Genomic DNA, 17,263 nt, shown 5'->3' with positions numbered 1-17,263 from the left:
GCGGGCGCCCTCCAGCTTCGGGTGTCCAATCAACAAGCTCTCCTTAGCCGCTACACTTACAACACCTGGCGGCAGCGGACAAATTCAAAGAGTTGCTTCCGCAAGATGCGCGTCAGGAATTCGCGGCGATCCTTGACGAGGGCAAGAAAGTAGCGAGAACTTCCCTGCAAGCATCTGTGGACGCCGCAGATTCGCCACCAGGACTCTAGCTTCTGGCATTACCATGCTCTGCATTTCCTGGCTACAGGTCTCTGGCCTTCCTCCGGAACTCCAGTACACTATACAGGATCTCCCGTTTGAAGGCCAGGGCCTGTTCTTGGACAAGACTGACCCCAGGCTACAAAGCCTTAAAGACAAGAGGGTCATTATGTGCTTCCTGGGGATGCACACACCAGTCACCCAGCGCAGACCCTTCCGGCCTCAACAGCAGCGCCGGCCCTACCCCCAACCCCGCCAGAGGCAGGACTTCGCCAGACGTCGAAGTAGGAACGGCCGGCGTAGACAATCGGGCAACCAAGGAGAGCTAAACCAGAGCTCCTCCAAGGCTCCCTCTGGCCCAAAACCTTCATTTTGAAGGTGCGCCCGAGGGCGCTGCACCAATTTCCCTCCTGGATCCATCCCCTTCTTTTTCCAGCCGTCTTTCGTTTTTCCTCCCGGCGTGGTCCCGACTAACATCCAACCGATGGGTCTTACGCACATTGCAAGCTGGATACCATCTGCAGTTTGTTTCGCTCCCTCCCTCCCGCCCCCCTCTTCAGGGACCCCTCTCACGAGCTACTCCTCCTTCAGGAGGTGTGTACGCTCCTCAACAAAGTTGCCATAGAGGAGGTCCCAGAAGCCGAGTGGGGCAAGGGGTTTTATTCCCATTACTTTCTGATCCCCAAAGCCAAGGGAGGCCTCAGGCCTATCCTAGACCTGCGGGAACTCAACAGATACGTGGTGAAGTTGAAGTTCCGTATGGTATCCCTGGGGACCATTATCCCATCCTTGGATCCTGGAGACTGGTACGTCGCCCTCAACATGCAAGACGCATACTTTCATATAGCCATCTTCCCGCCACACAGGCGGTTCCTTCGGTTCATGATCAACCGCTGCCACTATCAATTCGCGGTCCTCCCATTCGGCCTCTCCACGGCACCGAGGGTGTTCACCAAATGTATGGCTGTAGTCGTCCTCCACCTTTGTCGCAGTCACATACATGTATTTCCGTACATCGACGACTGGCTGATACGGGGATCATCAGAGGCATAAGTCCTCAACCACGTCCGCATGGTCAGCAGTCTTTTTGCGAGCTTGGGTCTGATCCTCAATATAGAAAAGTCAGCACTAATCCCCACTCAGAGGATAGAGTTTATCGGAGCCCTTCTGGACTCTACTCTGGCCAGAGCCGTTCTTCCTCTATCAAGGTTCCAGACCTTGACGGCCATCATACGACGACTGCAGGCAGCACCCTTGACCTCCATACGCATGTTCCTGACTCTATTGGGCCACATGGCTGCCTGCACGTTTGTCACAGGGTATGCGCGGCTTCGCATGAGGCCCCTCCAGTCCTGGCTCATCAGTCAGTACCATCCGGCCAGGCACCTTCTGGACACGGTTGTTACCGTTCCCCAGGACATATTAGGTTCCCTGCTGTGGTGGCTGGACCACTCGGTGGTGTGTGCGGGGCTACCGTTCCATCCGCCCCAGCCCTCGGTATCCCTGACAACGGATGCCTCAGATCTAGGTTGGGGGGCCCATCTCGGAACCCTGCGGACCCAAGGCTGGTGGTCACCTCACGAACTAGCCCTCCACATCAACGTACGGGAATAGAGGGCAGTCCACCTTGCTTGTCAAACATTCCATCATCAACTTCAGGGTCGCTGTGTCTCGGTATTCACCGACAACACAACGACCATGTATTATATCAACAAGCAGGGCGGCACAAGGTCTTCTGCCCTGTGTCAGGAGACCGTGAGGCTCTGGGACTTCTACATAGCCCACTCCATTCACCTCATCGCATCCTTCCTTCCCGGGTTTCGGAACACGCTGGCGGATCATCTGAGCAGATCTTTCCTTTCCCACGAGTGTTCCCTTTGCCCGGACCTCGCCCTTTCACTCTTCCAGAGGTGGGGATGTCCCCGGATGGACCTCTTTGCGTCCTGAGGGAACAGAAAATGCCAGATGTTCTGCTCCTTTCAAGGCTGGGAACCTGGTTCGGTAGCAGACGCCTTCCTTATTCCGTGGACGACGCATCTGTTCTACGCATTCCCTCCGTTCCCGCTCGTCCACAAGTCCTTCTGAAGGTGCACAGGGACAGGGCCCGCTTGATCATGATAGCTCCAGCGTGGCCCAGGCAACATTGGTACTCCATGTTGCTGGACCTGTCTCTGGCCGACCCTGTCCCCCTGCCTCTTCACCTGGACCTGATCACCCAGGACCACAGCAGGCTACGTCACCCAGACCTTCAATCACTGCACCTCACGGCGTGGCTCCTGAGTGGCTGACCCAGTCTGAACTCCGTTGCTCTACCCCAGTGCGGCAGGTGCTCCTGGGCAGCAGGAAGCCTTCCACTAGAGCGACGTATTCAGCCACATGGAAGCGCTTCACCTGCTGGTGCGCAGAACGGAGTTTCCTTCCCACCGAGGTCTCCATTGCCATTATCTTAGACTACATCTGGTCCCTCAAGGAGCAGGGCCTGGCGATATCATCTCTTCGGGTTCACCTGGCGGCCATCTCCACCTTTCACCCAGCGGGGGATGGCCGCTCGGTGTTCTCTCACCCTATGGTAACTAGATTCCTTAAAGGCCTGGAGCGTCTCTACCCCCAGGTTCGATGCCCTACCCCTACCTGGGACCTGAACCTAGTTCTGACCCAGCTCATGTCCCCTCCGTTTGAGCCATTAGCGACTTGCTCCCTGCTCTATCTCTCCTGGAAGACTTCCTTCCTGGTGGCCATCACCTCAGCCAGATGGGTGTCGGAGCTCCGGGCCCTCATGGTAGATCCCTCGTATACTGTGTTCCACAGGGACAAAGTCCAGCTGAGACCACACCCAGCCTTTCTCCCCAAGGTGGTCTCGGCCTTTCATGTCAACCAGGACATCTTTCTCCCTGTCTTTTTCCCAAAACCCCACTAATCCCGCAGGGAGCAGCAGCTTCACTCACTGGACGTCCGTCGAGCGCTTGCCTTTTATATAGAGAGAACCAAGCCGTTCCGCAAATCCCCCCAACTCTTTGTGGCGGTAGCAGAATGTGTCAAAGGGTTACCTGTTTCCTCTCAAAGAATCTCCTCATGGGTAACATGCTGTATCCGAGCCTGTTATGACTTGGCTCATACCCCTCCGGGTCACGTGACTGTGCACTCTACCAGGGCTCAAGTGTCATCGACAGCTTTCCTCGCCCACGTGCCCATCCAGGACATCTGTAGGGCAGCGACCTGGTCCTCCATTCATACTTTCACTTCCCATTATGCCCTGGTCCAGCAGTCCAGAGATGACACGGCCTTCGACTCCGCAGTGCTCCACGCCGCGACTTCTCACTCCGACCCCACTGCCTAGGTAAGGCTTGGGATTCACCTAACTGGAATGGATATGAGCAATCACTCGAAGAAGAAAAGACAGTTACTCACCTTTGTAACTGTTGTTCTTCGAGATGTGTTGCTCATATCCATTCCACACCCGCCATCCTTCCCCACTGTAGGAGTAGCCGGCAAGAAGGAACTGAGGAGCGGGCGGGCCGGCAGGGGTATATATCAGGCACCATGCTGGCGCCACTCTAGGGGGCGACCTGCCGACCCACCGGAGTTACTAGGGTAAAAATCGTCCGATGAACGTGCACGCGCGGCGCGCACACCTAACTGGAATGGATATGAGCAACACATCTCGAAGAACAACAGTTACAAAGGTGAGTAACCGTCTTTTCTCAAACTGTGGTCCGCGAGCTCCATTCAGGTGGTCCAGGGATATTTCCCTCTAAGATGTGCACCTGAGCGGCCCGCACACAAGAGAATGAAGGGCCACCCACCTGTGTGGCTCCACTAATTAGGTACCTGGACCCTGGAGAAGATGCACATGTATGGTGAGGTGGTGGCCTTGGGGAGAATAGGGGACAGGTAGCAGGGGGCAGTGGGGTGAGAAGAGGGAGCGGGGGGGAATTTGGGACGTGCAGGGCTGCGGCGGCCAGAGAAAGAGGTGACTTTCCCCAGCTCGAAGGCTGCTGTGGTGAGGGAGTGACCCCTCTCCTTCCCACCCCCAGTTCGGGGCTGCTGTGGTGGGGGAGAGAGGGAGAGACCCCCTCCTTCCCAGCCCCAGTTCGGGGGCTGCCATGGCAGGGGAGAGAAGTCACATCAGGGCCAGCGCAACACATTAGGTGACCTAGGCGAACTAGGGCGCTAACATTTGGGGGGCAGCGACCGCAGCAGCCGGATCTTTGGCTGCCCCGGTCGTCGGCGGTATATCGGGGGCAGTATTTCGGGGGCAGGACCTTCCGCCGCCTAGGGTGCCAAAAACGCTGGTGGCGCTCCTGGGTCATATCCGTCGCATTAGAAAGGTGCTACTGAGTTGTGGTTCACCCTCTCTAACCACTCAAAATAGACTCCAAAGAGAGCCTGCTGAACTCAAATTAATATGCAAATTAGATACAATTAACTTAGGTTTAAACAAAGACAGGGAATGGTTGGGTCATTACACTAATTGAATTTATTTCCCTCTGTTAAGTTCTCCTCACACCTTCTATGGGTCATCTCAATTGTCACTTCAAAGGTTTTTTTTTCTCCTGCTGATGTCAGCTCATCTCAATTGATTGGACTCTTCCAGTTGGTATGCGTACTTCCACCTTTTCATGTTCTCTGTATGTATAAATATCTCCTGTCTATATGTTTCATTCTGTGCATCCGAAGAAGTGAGCTGTAGCCCACGAAAGCTTATGCTGAAATAAATTTGTTAGTCTCTAAGGTGCCACAAGTACTCCTGTTCTTTCTATACTTGAGGAACTCCCACCAGTGCCTCCTGCTGCTTCCTTCCAAACTACTGCCTGGCTCTTTATGGAGGCAGGATGCCCTCTACCATGCCCATTATGAGGTACTAATTAGTCACAGATGAACTGGACCCATCCCCTTTAAAAGGGGATAGTCACCCTATGAGAGCAGGTCAAATAGTTGTAGATGTAACTCATTTGTCCTTCCTGATATTCATTCTTGCTATCACTTTACTCTTTTCAGACATACATTATATGTTTTCTTGCCATTGTGTTACTGTTTCTTCACAGCACAGAATGAGCATGGCTGGAATATTCCATTACCAGAGGCAGAAATCAAATGATTTGGTTCATGCCAGGAAAGAACCATGAGATCACAGTGTTGCTGCTAAGCGTTTGGGGGTGGGTAAAATGCTGCTTTCTCTAATATGTATATTAAACAAGATGCTGCACAATACATCAGTAGCCAGTGACCACATCTCTGGCTCCACTTCAATCTGTAGAACTCCTCACTTTGTCTCAGGTAATCATTTATGCAGCTCAGCAGAATTTCTGTTTTCTTACCTTCAAATCTTACCAGAGGAATGTACAGCAGAGCCAGTAGTGTAGAAACATGTCATACCATCTTGGAAATTATCCCAGACTGGAGCAACTGCTGAAAGAAGCTTTGCAAGGTGCTGCTAACATCACTTGCAACCACATAGCCGCCCCAACTGTAAAGGTAGTGCAGTCTAACATTTACATCTTTAGACATTTTAGTCTGCAAATTATTGCAGGTTTGGATAGCATGCAGCTGTTTCCTGAGAACCTTTGTCTCTGTTCTTCATTTCTACCCATACATTTACAAATACACAGTTTTCAACATGCTTCACAGCTGCAGGTTGGCTCCTTGTGCAAGGAAAACGAGAAAGGGAAACACAGAGGGAACAATGCTGAGTAAGTTTTCTGTCCTCCATGGAAGTTAGTTTATGAAGTCCACAGTACACAGCTGAAACCATGGACCATCAGGCCTTAGTGTGTAAAATGCTGTACTTACTTAAAGCACTATATAAATAATTATTGTTGATAGAAATGTGTAGTGAGATGGGCAACAGTTTTAAAAAATGGTACCTCTCTCCACCTTTACCTGTATGCCCAGTCATCATTTTTTACACATGCATATAGGATGCAAAGGTTTTGTTATTTTCATAGACTCTGGTGTTTCCAACCCGTAGCAAAGAAAATTTGGAAAGAAGAGTGGGCTTACAGTATGGGTTTGTTTTGTTTCTTATCCCCAGTTAATATCCTCTCTTCCAGATCAAGAATGGAGTGCCTCATGCAATATCTTGAGATGATGGAAAGAGTTTCTTTTCCCCCTTCCCCACGAGTTTTAAATTCTTAAAGAAAGTTATCAGTAGGGAATACCTTTCTGCTAAAGCCAGCGCTTCAAGTATCATCCAAACTAGTACAGTTTTTTTCATATAACACAAATCAGAAAATCCTTTCCCCACTTTTATAGTTGATGTTGAGTTTGATTAAGGGATACACTCAAACCCTTAGTTCTTCTTTGAATGCCTCTGCATGTTCTCACATGTGGAGTCAAGGTCCCTGAGACATAGGGTTCCAGAATCTTCTGGGATGCAGTGTCTATCTTGGGCTGCCTATCCTCAAAGAGTTCAGACAGTATCAAAGGGGGAGCAGCCCCAAATGCTTTTCAGTTCCTGCCATTAATTCAGGGATTCCTAACCTAAAACTCGGAAAAAGGGGAAATCTGGATGTGGAGTCTGGATTAACCAGTTGCAAGGAACAGTTCTGTCCCTTTGCCAAATAACATTATTGCTTTCACTTCCCTGAATCAGGCTTCTGCATTCATCTGGCATAATGGTTTGTAAATTGGGTTCAAAGTCACATCTCTTTTAAGACTCTTTTGCACCTTAATATGCTTTTTTTCTTTAGCCCAGGCTTCATTAGCCTTATTTACCCATGCATAGCCACTGATGATATAAAGCTAAATTTTGTAAGGTGAATAATGCCAAAAGAAGTCCAGAAAGTATTACCTTGGTCATCTTTCTCTTCTGAATAGTAAAGAGGATGATGCAATTCCTCCAGGAGTCAGTGGACAATATAGATTAGTTGGCAGTATTTAGAGCTATTTATCCAACAAATTCACACAGTGACATTAACCGGAAACAATCCAACTACTTGAGGTGGGAACAATATCAACTGTTCCCTCTTAACCCTTCTATCTTAGAAAATCAAAGAATAATAAAAAAATAAATTTGGAAATTTAGCAGCAGATGCATAGCATGAATGCAGCAAGGATGCCTCTTGTAACCCTCAGGAAATTAATACGAGGTCAGTCGGTCACTTGCCTTATCTGTGCAAACAGGTAATGTGAAACAGAGCAATGGTCTCACCCACATACAGTTTAATCAAATACTATGCACTGGGGTTTCCATAGTTTCAGCCTATTTAATTCAGCTCAAAATCTGCAGATTAGGTAACCTCCAAAAAATCTGATTGGGACATGTTCCCAATGGATGCCCGTTCGTTTAGTTGGCATAGCTACTTCACATGGACCCTCTTTCCAGATTTCTATCCATAGAATATAACCTAGGAAGAACAGAAGGCCTGTAAACAACACCTTTTAACCTCAGTACTCTCTCACATGCTAACAACTCAACATTAGATCTTAGACTTGCTTTCCTTCAAATACCATTTGTCCCAGTTCAAGCAGGCTGTCACTAATACCAAAGTATGAACAGTGAGACCATGGAAAATTTAGGCTAAACATAGTACTAAATCTGCCTTTCTTGTCATTTCTTTTCTATCTAAAATTCATGATCTTGTGTGGAAGTTACTATGTGGTATGAGGAGAAAAATATGAACTTTAAATAATCTAAACCTGCATTTTTCTCTTTATTTGTGCGCTTTAAATACATAATAAAAAGATAAAGATAAGATCTAAGTAATGTATAATAAATCTGTATTCTTGATTCTTTGTATGTGCCCATTTAGGCATAAACAGTTCTAATTAACATATGATTATCTTTATAGAAAAGATTTGCCTTGAAACATATGTAATATTAATACAAACAGGAAATAATGTGTGTGTGGTAATATGTAACACAGTCATGTTGTACTGGAAAAGGAAGACTGGTTGTACTATACCAGTGGTCATCGACAGGTCGATTGCGATTGACTGGTCGATCCTAGAGGATCTCCTAGTCTATCGCAATCTACGGCAGTGTAGTGTGGCTGCCGCTGAGGCAGACTCCCTGCCTACCCCAGCCCACGCCGCTCTTGGAAGCGGCCAGCACAGCCCCGTGGCCCTGGGGGCAGGAGAGGCAGGGGATAGGCAGGGAGAACTGCAGGGGCAGTGCTTGCAGAGGGGGGCAGTGTGCGGAGCCACGTGCCCCCGTCCCTCCCCAGGGGCTGCAGCAGCATGTTGGCCCCTTCCAGGAGCGGTGTGGAGATGGGTTAGGCAGGGAGTCTGCCTTAGCAGCAGCCACACTCAGTCTTGCTGCACCCACTGCCGAACAGGAGTCGCCGGAGCTACACCCCGGAGTGTTGCCCGGCGGAGGCTGCACCCCAGCCCGGAGCCAGCACCCAAACCCCCTCCTGCACCCTGTACCCCCTCCTGCATCCCAAGCCCCACCCTTACCCCCCTCCCAGAACCAACACTCTGTACCCCCTACTGTACCCCAACACTCTGCCCCAGCCCTGACCTCCATCCCAGGGCCAGCACCCTGTACCCTCTCCTGCACCCCAACATTCTGCCCCAGCCCAGCGCCCCCTCCTGCACCCAAACTCCCTCCTACGGCTTGCAACTCTCACCTCATCCAGCCCCTCAACCCCATAGCCCAAGCTCAGCTCAGAGCCTCCTCCCACACTGCAAACCCCTCAGCCCCAGGCCAGAGCCAACACCCCCTCCCGAATCTCAACCCCTACCTCAGCCTGATGAAAGTGAGTGATGGCGGGGGAGAGCGAGCAACTGGGGAGGGCAGGGATGGAGTGAGCAAGGCGGGGCTTTGGGGAAGGGGACGGGCCTCAGGGAAGGGGTGGGATAGATCCTGGTTGCCCTTAGATTCAAAAAGTGATCTTGGGCGTAAAAAGGTTGGAGTTTCTGCAATAGCTACAATCAACTATATCCAAATTCATATATAAGAAATTATTAATCTGTGCAATATCTAAAGTAGGATTTATGAAAGCTAGAGATCCAGCTCTATTCAGTGTTGTCTTCTTAAAATGTAATTATATAACTAATTAAATGAAGTGCATACACTACTAGAAAATATTTCCTTTTAATGTTTTATTGAGTGGATAAAGCAGTTTTGTAGTATCACAATTAGATATCACAAATAGTATCATAGTATCACAAGTTTTGTAGTATCACAATTAGATTCACTAAGCTTTTAATACTGTATATGGTTTGCTCATTAAAGTTTAACAAGTAATAGTCTTATTTCTTTAAACTAGAAAAAGTATTTAATTGCATTTAATTAAAATAGAATAATTATTTAAATCCCGCCTCTTTGGATTATGGCACAATAATCTAGAAGGTGAGACTTAATATTTGCTTCTGCTTCTGCATAAGTTATATATGTTACCTGTTTTAAGAATCTCAGACAAGCAACCAAGCATGCATGTCTATCTACAATTGTCTATATATGAATGTAGTGAGTACTATTTCTAATGAAGATATAGAAAACTAATTTTTTCTGCAGAGTTTTAGGGCATTTTATCTATCTACCCTGTCTATATTTTTTAATTTATCGCAGTTTCACGGCTGTTGTTTGTATTCTAACTTGCAGCTTTATTTTTCAATTCTGTGAAGGATTTGAGGTGCAGTTTGTGTGAATGATTCCCTAGAAAAAGGGCCTGATCCCGCAATAGGACTGCTCAGTTGAACAGGGCTTACTCATGTAACTCCTGGGCAGGTCTTAAATATGTATTATAAAGGGAGGAGGTCACTACTCATTGTTCAAAGTATCCTTTACTTTAAAGTCAGCACACATCACTGGATTAATGTCAAAAGTAGTTAATGGCAGGTACAAAAAGTTTATGGAATAACCAGATTTTTTTAAAAGGTAGCAGGTTCCAGTGCAGGAGAGCAGTATAAATGTACTTGATGTCCAAACTTTAATCTCCTTTCTCTCTTTCTTTAATCCATAACAGGTGCTTTTCCAGCAGGAGCTTTGTATGCCCGAAAAGACTTACTTCAGAGACCTACACATGTTGCCACCAAAACTTTCCAAGCCTTGCGTATATTTGTGAATGATGAGCTCCGTGAACTGTATATAGGGTTGAAGATAGCTGAGAAGTTTCTGAAACCTGGAGGTCGACTTGTAGCCCTTTCTTTTCATTCACTAGAGGATCGTATCATCAAACGATTCCTTCAAGGAATAGATGTTTCAGAAAAGTTCAACCTTAACGTAAGACAGAAGATAAGACAAGGACAAAAAAATTATTCGGAACAAGATGTGGAAGAATTCTCCAGTGAAAAATGCAACTCAAGGTGGACATCTATACAGAAAAAAGTGCTTACTCCCCAGGCTGCAGATGTTCAAGAGAACCCAAGAGGACGGTCTGCCAAACTAAGAGCTGCTATCAAACTGTAAAATAAAATAAAATACTCTGATTTTCTCTTTATATTAAATATGCTTTTGTAAATTTTCATCATTCAGACTGTACAGAAATGGTCACATTGAAGAATAAAAGGAAAGAAAATAATTGATATCTTAGGATAGAGTCTGACTTCTATCTTCAATCTTCAGTTTTAATTAAGCTGTGGAATTGAAACGTGGAGCATCATGTGGTAAAGCAAGTCTAAATGGGCATAACTAATATTAGTAATTTCTTTAGAAAAACAGTTCTTGAAACATAAGGCTCAGGTGTCTATAATAGCAACACTTGTATGTACAACTTAAACATATAGGGCTCTATCCACCTACTAATCCACAACATAAACTCCCATTGAACTATTCCAACATCAGTTCCACAATCGATCATGTTGTGTCTTATTGTTTGAACATATACATTCTTTAAAACAGCTAAAATTTGAAGTCTATTTAAAACTTCTTGTATGAGAAACATCATAGATTGAAAATTAATATTGGCTCCTTTTACATCTCGTTAAACAATACATTTTTTTAAAAAATGATATAAAAAGTAGCTTAGGTTTCATCTTCTTTAACTTTTTCCTCCCTTTACAAAAGAAAAAAGAAAAGAAAGAAGTGTTCTCTTTATTTGGACAATCAAAATGTGTGGCAGAATTTCCCTTCTGATGAGTCAGTAGCTTGGCCAACTAGAAGAGGAAACATGATTTCTGTCTCTGAATTTGAATAGTTATTACACTAGCTTGTAAAAGAAAACTGACTGGCTGCTTTTAAAACTCCAGACCTGATTCTGATCTCACCAATTTTATACTGGTGTAAGCTCAGTACATCAGTAGACTTATTCCTGATTCAGATCTGAGCAAATGAGATCAAAATTGCATCCTCCATGTGTAATAAATTGAAATAGCAATATCCTAATTAATTCCTTTGGTAACATTACACTGATATTGGCAAATTTCTCATAAATACCCAGAGATATGACATTGGATGATGCAAATCACTGATAGGAAGTAAGAGATGAATAATAATGGGCACGTTATACTTTTCTGAAAGTGTACTGTTTTCCCTAGTTTTCATTATACATAGTATTAAATATAAATACAAACATTCCACTTCAAATAATAATACTTAATATTGACATCTGTTAGAAACAGCAGACTGTATTTAAATAGATATTTTCCCCTCCAAACATTATATTTGAATAGTTTGTTATTTTTGGTTAAAGTTGTACCTTGAACTGCATCCCCATTTGAAGTTTTTAAAAGATTTTTATGGCTGAAATATTTAGGTTCAGAACAACGTGGTGCTGTGCTGTGGTGTAGGTAGACGCACAGAGAGAGATGCGATTGCAACAAAGGTAAGTGCTGCATTAATAATATCCCAAAAGAGTTATGGAAGAGTCAGTGCTGCTTCTGACCGTTTGCATAGGGGTATCTCCAAAATGCCAGCCCTTCCATTTCCATAAGTATGGTTGCTCATACCAGTTGGGTCAATATATCATCAACATAGGGAGAACATATGTCCCACTGCAAATATTCTTTCAATCTGGCTTATTTTGTGCTCGCCTGGAGTTTGCCGAGTCCCATAACAATCTCTGGGTGGGGTCAGCTGAAGCATGCCTGTGTATCTTGAACTGTTTCAGTTTCACTCAGTAGATAGAGTAGCATACATTTGGATACCACTTTGAACATCTTGTTGTATTATGGTGCAAGTAGGGGCCCAGAGCACAGAGAGAATGTGGGGTTGCAACAAAGTTAAATGCTTATTCAGTAACAACCTTGAAGTGATATGGAAGAGTCAGCAGTATTTCTAGGGATAGTGAGGCCTAATATTCTCTCTCAGATTAAGTTCTGTCCAGTACACAGAGAGGTAGTAGTGTATTTTAATTCCCTTACAGTGGTGTGATCTAAATGTGTTTCACTTGTGGAAAATACCACCTCATTGAAAATCAAACAAGACTTCTCAGAGGATGAAAATGCATATATATCTTTTCTGGAACTTGCAACCTGAACAACATGCATTTCAACACAACCAAATGCAATGTCATACATCTAGGAACAAAGAAGAGAGGCCACACTTACAAGGAATGCAGATATACTAAGAAGGTCTTGGGGGACATAATAGATATCCATTTGATCATGAGCTCCTAATATAATGGTATAAAGGGCAAACAGGATCCTCGTATATATAAGCAAGACAATAACAAGTAGGAGTAGAGAGATGGTATTACCCATGTACTAAAGTACTGTGTCTTTTTCTGGTGTCCACACATGAAAACGGATGTTGAAATATTGGAAAGCATTCAAAAAACAACTCCAAGAATGATTTGAAATCAGAAAAACATGCTGTATAGCAAGAGGCTTAGGAAGTTCAATCTATTTTGTTCACCTAAAAGAAGGGTAAGAGATCACTTGATCAAAGTCTGCAAATACCTACATGGAGAAGAGACAGCTTTTTAATCTAGCAGAAAAAGGCATAGCTAGCTGAAGCTAGCCAAAGGTGCACATTTTAAACTGTGATGGTATTTAACCATTGGAAGACTATACCTAGGGATGTGGTAAATTTTCCATTACGTGAAATCTTCAAATCAAGACTGAATATCTTACTAAAAGTTCAAACAGAAAATATAGGTTTGATGCAGAGTTTATTGGGTAAGGTTCTTTATGTCTTTGTTGAAGGAGGGTCAGATTTAGATGCACATACTGGTCCCTTTCTGTCCTTAAAAATCTATGAATCTATGACAGCCTGATGAGAACATATCCTATTTTATTGTTATTGAATAGATTTTATTTAAACCTTTTGGGAAAAATCCTGGGCCAGTTGAAGTAATTTGTGGTTTTATTGATTTGAATGGGTAAAATCCTGGTCTCACTGAAGTCACTGAGGGTTTTGCCATTGACTTGAATAGGGTCAGGATTTTGCCCTTTCAGTTTTGTAACTGAAAGCATTTTTAATTATTATAAAGAATAACATCACGTGAACTGCCTAACTTCAAGATATTGTGGTTTTCTAGAAAAATGTTTATATTTACCTTTTGATGTTAATTTTGCTGCAGTACACATGTTCACTAAGTCACATAATCAGTTTTACTCATTCAAAAATTAAAGGCTCGATCCTGCAATCCATATTCAAGCAAAGAAAGGAATGCATGTATTATCCATTTTTGTGTTTGTTGTCCATTACTTTGGATAAATTACAGTCAGTCATTTGCAAACCTATTTACAGAGTTACTAATAGTTTGGTGAAATTATAACCTAATATGTCAATATTTATCCATAGTAATTACACTGTGGTATCTGAAATACTTTACAGAGTAGCAGTCATGTTAGTCTGTAGCTGCAAAAAGAACAGGAGTACTTGTGGCACCGTAGAGACTAACAAATTTATTTGAGCATAAGCTTTCATGGGCTACAGCCCACTTCATTGGATGCATAGAATGGAACATATAGTAAGAAGTTATACATACAGAGAATATAAAAAAGTGGAAGTAACCATACCAACTGTAAGAGGCTAATTAATTAAGCTGAGCTGTTAGCAGCAGGAGAAAAAAAACTTTTGTGGTGATAATCAGGATGGCTCATTTTAGACAGTTGACAAGAAGGTGTGAGGATACTTAACATGGGGAAATAGATTCAATACATATAATGACACAGCCAATCCCAGTCTCTATTCAAACCCAAGTTAATAGTATCTAGTTTGCATATTAATTCAAGCTCAACAGTTTCTTGCTGGAATCTGTTTTTGAAGCTTTTCTGTTGCAAAATTGCCACCTTTAAGTATGTTACTGAGTGACAAGAGAGGTTGAAGTGTTCTCCGACTGGTTTTTGAATGTTATGATTCCTGATGTCAGATTTGTGTCCATTTATTCTTTTGCATAGAAACAGTCCAGTTTGACCAATGTACATGGCAAAGGGGCATTGCTGGCACATGATGGCATATATCACATTGGTAGATTTGCAGGTGAACGAGCTCCTGATGGCATGGCTAATGTGATTAGGTTGTATGATGGTGTCATTTGAATAAATATGTGGACAGAGTTGGCATTAGGCTTTGTTGCAAGGATAGGTTCCTGGGTTAGTGTTTTTGTTGTGTGGTGTGTGGTTGCTGGTGAGTATTTGCTTCAGGTTGGAGGGTGTCTCCTCATTTAACAGGTGCCACAAGTACTCCTATTCTTTTTTAAATACTTTAGTTTCTCTATTCATAGAGACAAAAAGGGGAAACCATTCTATTTCAGAAACTACTATTTGTAAATTCCTGCTTTTTAATAGCAACTATAGAACAGGAGGCTTTCTGTGCTCCATTTTTCCTAGAATAGTGCTGGTTTTATTTACTATAAATCATTTATATTACAATGGTACCTAAAATATTCCTGTACAGACATATTGGAAGACACATGGTTCTACTCAAATGGCTTATGCTCTAAGGAGATAAAGCAAAAGAAAGAAAAAATTGGGAAAGGGTTACAGCACATAAACATTGGCATGTCTTGTTAGATCCATGTTGTTGGCTTTATTATTATAATCCAAAGTAAAGAAATAGCTAAATGTCAGTGTTGACTCATTTATTGTAGGTGTTAAGTAGAAGTGTGTCATGGAGGGGAAGGGGTTCTGAAAGAAGAGTGTAGTAACTTTACACAACAATTGGTTGCCATTATTCCATTTTATGCTTAGTTCCGGAGATGGTATTAAAGGATTCATTCTTGCATTTCTTGAGCTCCCAAACTTCCCAAGGCAGGGCCTTCAATGGAACTTTGACAGTTTATACCAGCTGAGGATCTGCTTCATATTCAACTACATATGTATATTGAGAGACCATGAGAGATTATCGTTTGATCCAGGTGTGTGGGTGTTTTTACATGTAACTTACTTACACTGTTATGCATATAATTATGTCAGGAGAATATTCAGATCTCAGTGCACAGATCGTTGTGTACTGCACACTGAAATTAAAGTATATCTCATAGACTAAATAAGACCACAGTGACATAGCTAATATCTTAAAAATCATTTAAGTGGCTTTAGAAGAACGTTCTTTTTACCTGGATGGGAGATAAAGAGGGCAGGAGGAAATAGTTTGTTTCATTAAAAATGTAAGTTAAATGCAAAAAAACTGAGCATTAGCTCATAGTAAATCAGTTTATGGTGAGGGTAACTTTGATAAAAATACATTTTATCAAAAACACCTATATTACTACTTTGTTCTATTTTCTCTTTTGTTCACTGTCTATTCTTGATGTGCTATAAAAGTGGCTCTCAACCTCTCCAGCCTACTGTACCCTTGCAGGAGTCTCATTTGTCTTGAGTACCTCCAAGTTTCACCTCACTTAAAAACTACTTGCTTACAAACTCAGACATGAAAATACAAGTGTCATAGCACATTAGTACTGAAAAATTGCTTATTTTTTCATTTTTACCATATCATTATAAAATAAATTGATTGGAATATAAAAATTGTACTCACATTTCAGCGTATAGTATACAGAGCAGTATAAACAAGTCCTTGTCTGTATGAAATTTTAGTTTGTACTGACTTCACTAGTGCTTTTTATGTAGCCTGTTGTAAAACTAGGCAAATATCTAGATGAGTGAATGTACCTCTTGGAAGACCTATGTGTTCCCCTGGATGAGAGCCACTGTGCTAGAAGAAACAGTAGAATGATGTACTATATTTTATATATATATATTTAATAATGGGAGATATACCAATCTCCTAGAACTGGAAGGGACCTTGAAAGGTCATTGATTCCAGCTGCCTGCCTTCACTAGCAGGACCAATTTTTATCCCAGATCCCCAAGTGGCCCCCTCAAGGATTGAACTCACAATCTTGAGTTTAGCAGGCCAACGCTCAAACCACTGAGCTATCCCTCCCCTGTGCATATGAGTGAGGAACATGGTTTTATGTGCATAATTTAAGGCAATGGTGGAACTAAATCTGGATCTTTAAATCCAGATCCATGTTTACTTTTCTCTGCCTCTATACATTTAGAATTGTTATAGTATTTCAAATTCTATTTTTTGACATTTCAGTTTGTGTAAGACGATCACAGACTAAATGAAGAAAGCAGAATCTTTTCTTCCTCAGAAAGCTATAATAATAAATTATCTGCCAGTTGTTAATCAGCATGCTATTTAATATTTCTGCTTTATATAAAATATTCTGTTTTATAACATATGTCTTACTATTCATAATGCTGTCATTATATCATTGAAGAATAGCATAAAAAGTGCATTTATTATTCAACAGAAGTCTGGGATAAAAAACATTTACTGCCTAGAAATTTGTTACTGTTCCAGCCTTGCCAAGTCAAAAAAATGTAAACAAAGTTTAATTTTCATTTTGTTCTACCCTGATCTTCGGGCAAACAATTTACTTGAGACTTTTAGAAGTTATTTTGATAGTTTACATTGCATACAATCAAGAACAACTGAAGGATTTTTTTATTTTTCTAATATTATTTTGAAAATTAATAAATTTGACAATAAATTGTTACAGATGTTTCTTTAAAATGCAAAACTGGAGATACAGCTCCCTCTGTCTTCCTTGGGTATATAAGTGTTTTGTTTCTTTACCTGCAAATTATCGTGAGTACTGTTTCACTTTTAGAGGTGGGCAATTAGTTGCCGATTGTTATCACAAGAAAAAAGAAGACAAACACATGTAGGTGCCTTCCTATACAGGACTGTTGTTGTTTTTTTTAACTTATTGTATCCAGA

At 42.8% G+C, this 17,263-nt stretch overlaps 1 protein-coding gene across 1 annotated transcript in view; it reads left to right on the top strand.

Annotated features, from left to right (window-relative positions):
• Positions 1–17,039, top strand: part of METTL15 (methyltransferase like 15) — a 211,298-nt gene extending 194,259 nt beyond the window's left edge. The window contains 1 exon segment of the mRNA XM_050955402.1: positions 10,110–17,039. Coding sequence (XP_050811359.1) covers positions 10,110–10,552 — 443 coding nt within the window. The 3' untranslated portion in view covers positions 10,553–17,039.
• Positions 17,040–17,263: the final 224 nt, after the last annotated feature.

The sequence above is a fragment of the Gopherus flavomarginatus genome, chromosome 5 (assembly GCF_025201925.1).
Source record: "Gopherus flavomarginatus isolate rGopFla2 chromosome 5, rGopFla2.mat.asm, whole genome shotgun sequence".
Classification (NCBI taxonomy): domain Eukaryota; kingdom Metazoa; phylum Chordata; order Testudines; family Testudinidae; genus Gopherus; species Gopherus flavomarginatus.
Note: the sequence above shows the minus strand (reverse complement) of the source record. Positions and strands in the feature narration are given on the sequence as shown.